The 7,195-nt window shown below is 42.8% G+C and overlaps 1 protein-coding gene across 1 annotated transcript; it reads left to right on the forward strand.

The window, feature by feature from the left end:
* Positions 1–4,284: 4,284 nt before the first annotated feature.
* On the forward strand, positions 4,285–7,191 carry Cct6 (chaperonin containing TCP1 subunit 6). The gene is made up of 7 exons (XM_076826024.1): positions 4,285–4,487; positions 4,861–5,452; positions 5,526–5,861; positions 5,938–6,003; positions 6,229–6,451; positions 6,522–6,690; positions 6,784–7,191. Exons 1-7 carry the CDS (start codon positions 4,351–4,353, stop codon positions 6,854–6,856), a joined length of 1,596 nt encoding a protein of 531 aa, XP_076682139.1. The 5' UTR covers positions 4,285–4,350; the 3' UTR covers positions 6,857–7,191.
* The last annotated feature ends 4 nt before the right edge of the window (positions 7,192–7,195 follow it).

Raw genomic sequence — 7,195 nt, forward strand, 5'->3', positions numbered from 1 at the left:
AAGGAGGTATTCTGAATTTCAGCTTCGAAGGCATCCTCGATTCTCTCTCCGAAGACATTACTTAGTGCCACCTCTTTCGACATCATGTTCTCCTGTTACAAAGCCCAATTTTGTGCATTCTGGAAATTTTTGCCAGATTTTGGCCCAGGTATCAGGAGAACATGAAGCGAAAAGAGGTATTCTGAATTTCAGCTTCGAAGGCATCCTCGATTCTCTCTCCGAAGACATTACTTAGTGCCACCTCTTTCGACATCATGTTCTCCTGTTACAAAGCCCAATTTTGTGCATTCTGGAAATTTTTGCCAGATTTTGGCCCAGGTATCAGGAGAACATGAAGCGAAGTGAGGTATTCTGAATTTCAGCTTCGAAGGCATCCTCATTCTCTCTCCGAAGACATTACTTAGTGCCACCTCTTTCGACATCATGTTCTCCTGTTACAAAGCCCAATTTTGTGCATTCTGGAAATTTTTGCCAGATTTTGGCCCAGGTATCAGGAGAACATGAAGCGAAGAGAGGTATTCTGAATTTCAGCTTCGAAGGCATCCTCGATTCTCTCTCCGAAGACATTACTTAGTGCCACCTCTTTCGACATCATGTTCTCCTGTTACAAAGCCCAATTTTGTGCATTCTGGAAATTTTTGCCAGATTTTGGCCCAGGTATCAGGAGAACATGAAGCGAAAGGAGGTATTCTGAATTTCAGCTTCGAAGGCATCCTCGATTCTCTCTCCGAAGACATTACTTAGTGCCACCTCTTTCGACATCATGTTCTCCTGTTACAAAGCCCAATTTTGTGCATTCTGGAAATTTTTGCCAGATTTTGGCCCAGGTATCAGGAGAACATGAAGCGAAAGGAGGTATTCTGAATTTCAGCTTCGAAGGCATCCTCGATTCTCTCTCCGAAGACATTACTTAGTGCCACCTCTTTCGACATCATGTTCTCCTGTTACAAAGCCCAATTTTGTGCATTCTGGAAATTTTTGCCAGATTTTGGCCCAGGTATCAGGAGAACATGAAGCGAAGTGAGGTATTCTGAATTTCAGCTTCGAAGGCATCCTCATTCTCTCTCCGAAGACATTACTTAGTGCCACCTCTTTCGACATCATGTTCTCCTGTTACAAAGCCCAATTTTGTGCATTCTGGAAATTTTTGCCAGATTTTGGCCCAGGTATCAGGAGAACATGAAGCGAAGAGAGGTATTCTGAATTTCAGCTTCGAAGGCATCCTCGATTCTCTCTCCGAAGACATTACTTAGTGCCACCTCTTTCGACATCATGTTCTCCTGTTACAAAGCCCAATTTTGTGCATTCTGGAAATTTTTGCCAGATTTTGGCCCAGGTATCAGGAGAACATGAAGCGAAAAAAGGTATTCTGAATTTCAGCTTCGAAGGCATCCTCGATTCTCTCTCCGAAGACATTACTTAGTGCCACCTCTTTCGACATCATGTTCTCCTGTTACAAAGCCCAATTTTGTGCATTCTGGAAATTTTTGCCAGATTTTGGCCCAGGTATCAGGAGAACATGAAGCGAAAGGAGGTATTCTGAATTTCAGCTTCGAAGGCATCCTCGATTCTCTCTCCGAAGACATTACTTAGTGCCACCTCTTTCGACATCATGTTCTCCTGTTACAAAGCCCAATTTTGTGCATTCTGAAAATTTTTGCCAGATTTTGGCCCAGGTATCAGGAGAACATGAAGCGAAGAGAGGTATTCTGAATTTCAGCTTCGAAGGCATCCTCCATTCTCTCTCCGAAGACATTACTTAGTGCCACCACTTTCGACATCATGTTCTCCTGTTACAAAGCCCAATTTTGTGCATTCTGAAAATTTTTGCCAGATTTTGGCCCAGGTATCAGGAGAACATGAAGCGAAGAGAGGTATTCTGAATTTCAGCTTCGAAGGCATCCTCGATTCTCTCTCCGAAGACATTACTTAGTGCCACCTCTTTCGACATCATGTTCTCCTGTTACAAAGCCCAATTTTGTGCATTCTGGAAATTTTTGCCAGATTTTGGCCCAGGTATCAGGAGAACATGAAGCGAAGTGAGGTATTCTGAATTTCAGCTTCGAAGGCATCCTCATTCTCTCTCCGAAGACATTACTTAGTGCCACCTCTTTCGACATCATGTTCTCCTGTTACAAAGCCCAATTTTGTGCATTCTGGAAATTTTTGCCAGATTTTGGCCCAGGTATCAGGAGAACATGAAGCGAAGAGAGGTATTCTGAATTTCAGCTTCGAAGGCATCCTCGATTCTCTCTCCGAAGACATTACTTAGTGCCACCTCTTTCGACATCATGTTCTCCTGTTACAAAGCCCAATTTTGTGCATTCTGGAAATTTTTGCCAGATTTTGGCCCAGGTATCAGGAGAACATGAAGCGAAAAAAGGTATTCTGAATTTCAGCTTCGAAGGCATCCTCGATTCTCTCTCCGAAGACATTACTTAGTGCCACCTCTTTCGACATCATGTTCTCCTGTTACAAAGCCCAATTTTGTGCATTCTGGAAATTTTTGCCAGATTTTGGCCCAGGTATCAGGAGAACATGAAGCGAAAGGAGGTATTCTGAATTTCAGCTTCGAAGGCATCCTCGATTCTCTCTCCGAAGACATTACTTAGTGCCACCTCTTTCGACATCATGTTCTCCTGTTACAAAGCCCAATTTTGTGCATTCTGAAAATTTTTGCCAGATTTTGGCCCAGGTATCAGGAGAACATGAAGCGAAGAGAGGTATTCTGAATTTCAGCTTCGAAGGCATCCTCCATTCTCTCTCCGAAGACATTACTTAGTGCCACCACTTTCGACATCATGTTCTCCTGTTACAAAGCCCAATTTTGTGCATTCTGAAAATTTTTGCCAGATTTTGGCCCAGGTATCAGGAGAACATGAAGCGAAGAGAGGTATTCTGAATTTCAGCTTCGAAGGCATCCTCGATTCTCTCTCCGAAGACATTACTTAGTGCCACCTCTTTCGACATCATGTTCTCCTGTTACAAAGCCCAATTTTGTGCATTCTGAAAATTTTTGCCAGATTTTGGCCCAGGTATCAGGAGAACATGAAGCGAAAGGAGGTATTCTGAATTTCAGCTTCGAAGGCATCCTCGATTCTCTCTCCGAAGACATTACTTAGTGCCACCTCTTTCGACATCATGTTCTCCTGTTACAAAGCCCAATTTTGTGCATTCTGAAAATTTTCGCCAGATTTTGGCCAATATATCAGGAGAACATGAAGTGGAAAGAGGTATACTAAATTTCAGCTTCAAAGGCATCGCCTTAAAGTTGCAAATAAGAGGCGCTCCAAAATTCTGCGTCTCTTCGTTAAACAGTCACTGTCTCGAAACATCTGCGCCACTTCTCGCTCTTTAATTTGCCCTCCGGAGACGTTACTGGATGAAAGTAGTCTTGGAAAAATGTAACAATAAATAAAAAAATTTTAAAGTCTTCCTATATCTACCGCGAATTACTTTTTTATTCCTGTTACTTTAAAAATAAATATAATATTGAAGTGAGATTATTTCCAGTATAATTCCTTTCATTCATTTTTATATAATATCATTCAGTATAGTATGTCCTCCTCTGTACTTGGTTACAATAGCATGTCCAACTTTCAAGCATTATTGTCGAGTTATTATTATAATTTTGCAGATTCTAACTTATACTACTAATTACATACATTCAGTGATACCTATATTACAATAATGTAAAAAGTATTTATGTAATCATAAAGTACCATTGAATGTTTGAACCTGTTTTTCTCAGAAACGCTAAAAGTGGACATACAATATGTGTGCACTAATTGTAAGCCATCGAGGTACAGTAGGAAATTTTCTTTTAATGTAGGTTAGTCCGTTGTTGTTCTAACTGCCTGAATTACTATGACATAAATACGACAGCGATTTCAAGTGATGTATATGTAACGATAAAAGCGTTAATTTAGTAAATGTATACAATTCCCAGCAGTTCCTATGTCAATGTATCAATCGGAAGTGAAAGGATTCTAGAGAATTCTCTGCACCACCGATGAAGCGCAGTAACTAAAGGTGCGTTTTGACGTGACACTAAAGTCATGACATTCGCTGTCGTGACACTGTATTACATCGTGAATCAAATGTTACAACATCGTCACGGTTTATAGATGTCACGATGTTGTAATATTTGATTTACGCTGTAACACAGTGTCACGACAGCGAATGCCATGACTTCAGTGTCATGCGCAGAACCTAGTAACTTATGCCAGCGAAACAAAACTCCCTACTACCCTTCAGACGCGTGGAAACCATCGGTGGAAGCCAGTGGAAGCTGACTTGTGAGAGATAAGCCCTGCGATATATTTCGAATCGTGATTGCAATTCGGCGAAATGGCTGCAATTAGTTTACTGAATCCCAAAGCCGAGTTCGCCAGGGCGGCTCAGGCACTAGCGGTGAACATATCCGCGGCGAAGGGCATTCAGGATGTGATGAGGACGAACCTCGGCCCCAAAGGCACCATGAAGATGTAAGTACGCTCATTCTCACGTGTACAGTTTTACGAGCGTTTGTGTCGATGCCTCTATTAAATAAAGCGAACACAATGTCGGCTGTAGGGAATCATAAAAACTATTTTATATCTACTACCTCACGTGGAAATGAACTCACGTAGCTCGTTAAGCTGTAGGTAGAATCTATATTATCCTTATTAGGTAAGGTTGATGTTTGCCGAAGTACCGGTAGCGCGACGTGAAAGGGAGTGGAAGCTTCTGGACTATCAACACCTATTTCTTCATCGAACTTAATCTTGAATGCCCCTAGAAATATCACTCCTTCGTAATTTTAAATTAATTCCAACTACCTCGCAATTATATTAACACGATTCCCGCGATTGGTTGAAGGTTGGTCTCCGGAGCAGGCGATATTAAAATCACGAAAGACGGCAACGTGTTGCTGCACGAGATGCAAATCCAGCACCCAACAGCTTCCCTAATCGCCCGAGCCTCCACCGCTCAGGACGACGTCACCGGAGATGGTACGACTACCACGGTGCTGGTTATCGGGGAATTGCTCAAGCAAGCCGATCTTTACATATCGGAGGGCCTCCACCCCAGAATGCTCACCGAAGGCTTCGATCTAGCTAGAGCTAAGACCATGGAAGTGTTAGACTCTTTGAAGATCCCGATCGAGCCCACGAGAGAGAACTTACTAAACGTCGCCAAAACATCCCTGAGAACTAAAGTCCACCCCTCCGTGGCTGACAATTTAAGCGAGATCTGCGTGGACGCGGTGTTGACCATCAGGCAGAAGGACCAGGATATCGACCTGTACATGGTCGAGCTGATGGAGATGCAGCATAGAACGGCGGCAGACACTAATCTGGTCCGTGGCATCGTCACCGATCACGGGTCCAGGCACCCGGACATGCCTAAGAAACTGGAGAACGCTTATATCTTGATCTGCAACGTTAGTTTGGAATATGAGAAGAGCGAGGTAATTGTGTTTGGCTCGGGACGGAAATTGATCGATATGTTCTGTGAATTTCATGCGGCAAAATTGTTTCTAGGTCAACAGCGGCTTCTTTTATAAGACTGCCGAGGAACGCGAGAAGCTTGTGTCAGCGGAGCGTGAATTTATTGACAACAGAGTGAAGAAGATAATTGATTTGAAGAAGAAGTTGTGCGACGGGACGGATAAGTCGTTCGTCGTTATAAACCAGAAAGGGATCGATCCTCCGTCCTTAGATGCGCTGGCTAAAGAGAATATTCTGGCTCTGCGCAGAGCTAAGCGTAGGAATATGGAGCGTTTGGCGCTGGCTTGCGGCGGGCAGGCTATGAATTCGTTCGATGGTTTACAGGAAGAGCATTTGGGGTGGGCGGGCCTCGTGTATGAGCACGTGCTGGTGAATATTAGTGGACATGTACAGTAAGGTGATCTGTGGAATGCCATATTCACAACTGTTTTTTTTTTTATTGCAGGGAGAAACGAAGTATACGTTTATAGAGGATTGCAAACAGCCAAACTCTGTGACGATTCTGTTAAAGGTAAACCGTATGCGAGTCGAATTTCAGTTCACTTGTGATTAGAGGTGTGCGAGGAGCCGAAAATGTCGGGATTCGTATTGTTAGGATTGACTGATTTTTGTACCTCGGAAAATCAACAATGGCTCTTCAGTTTTTGTCGTATTCGTTACACGGGTCCTTGGAATTTCCGGGTTCTCGCACACCTGTACTTGCGATCCCTCGGTTTGTAATATAAAAAATCATTAGGGCCCAAACAAGTACACGCTGGAGCAATTGAAAGACGCTGTGCGCGACGGCTTGAGAGCTATCAAAAATGCGATCGATGATGGTGCCGTTATTCCTGGCGCTGGTGCTTTCGAAGTGGCTGCCAGTAAAGCGCTTCAACAGTACAAGGAGAAGGTGAAAGGGAAGCAACGCTTGGGTGTGCAAGCTTACGCGGAAGCTCTACTTGTAATTCCGAAAACTCTTGGTAAGCGAAACGTCTTGCAATAACGATGCTCTTTAAGTCACCGTACTTTATCATCACTTTTGTGTGCTAGCTATAAACAGCGGGTTCGATGCGCAAGATACAATCGTTAAATTATTGGAGGAAGGATGCGCGTTGGGTGAAGCGGTTGGATTGGACATTTCGACCGGCGAGGCAATGAAGCCCGCTGACGCCGGAATTTTTGACAATTATAACGTGAAGAAACAAATAATTAACTCGTGGTAAGTGTGATCGAATGTGTACACCTGCTTTTATTTAAAATATGTTTTACAGCGACGCCTTTGCTGACGCGTGTTGTAATCGTTTATTTGCAGCACGATCATTGCCAGTAATCTGCTGTTGGTGGACGAAATAATGAGAGCGGGGTTATCGTCCTTGAAGGGCTAACTCTAACGGGTACTCGTTAATTTAAAATATATGCTCGAGGAAACTTAAAAGTTTATCTAATTTCAATATCACGTTTGCACGATCTCCGAAACTTACGATTTCCACGTCATTTTTACGGTTTTCTATGCTTTAAAATAACGCGAAGGAACTGCACGGACTGGTTGAATAGAGTATGTACTACTTTTAGATCGAATACCAGAAAAGTAGTAAATATCTATTTTTTGCTAATCGAATACGAAGCTTCCTATCAATTAAACCACGACGCCTAATCGTAAAAATGTTCGCCACGTACGTAACTTTGTATTAACGATTTAAATAAAAAGAGATTAAAAGAACTAT

This window comes from Andrena cerasifolii, chromosome 13 (genome assembly GCF_050908995.1).
Source record: "Andrena cerasifolii isolate SP2316 chromosome 13, iyAndCera1_principal, whole genome shotgun sequence".
NCBI classification, from domain to species: domain Eukaryota; kingdom Metazoa; phylum Arthropoda; class Insecta; order Hymenoptera; family Andrenidae; genus Andrena; species Andrena cerasifolii.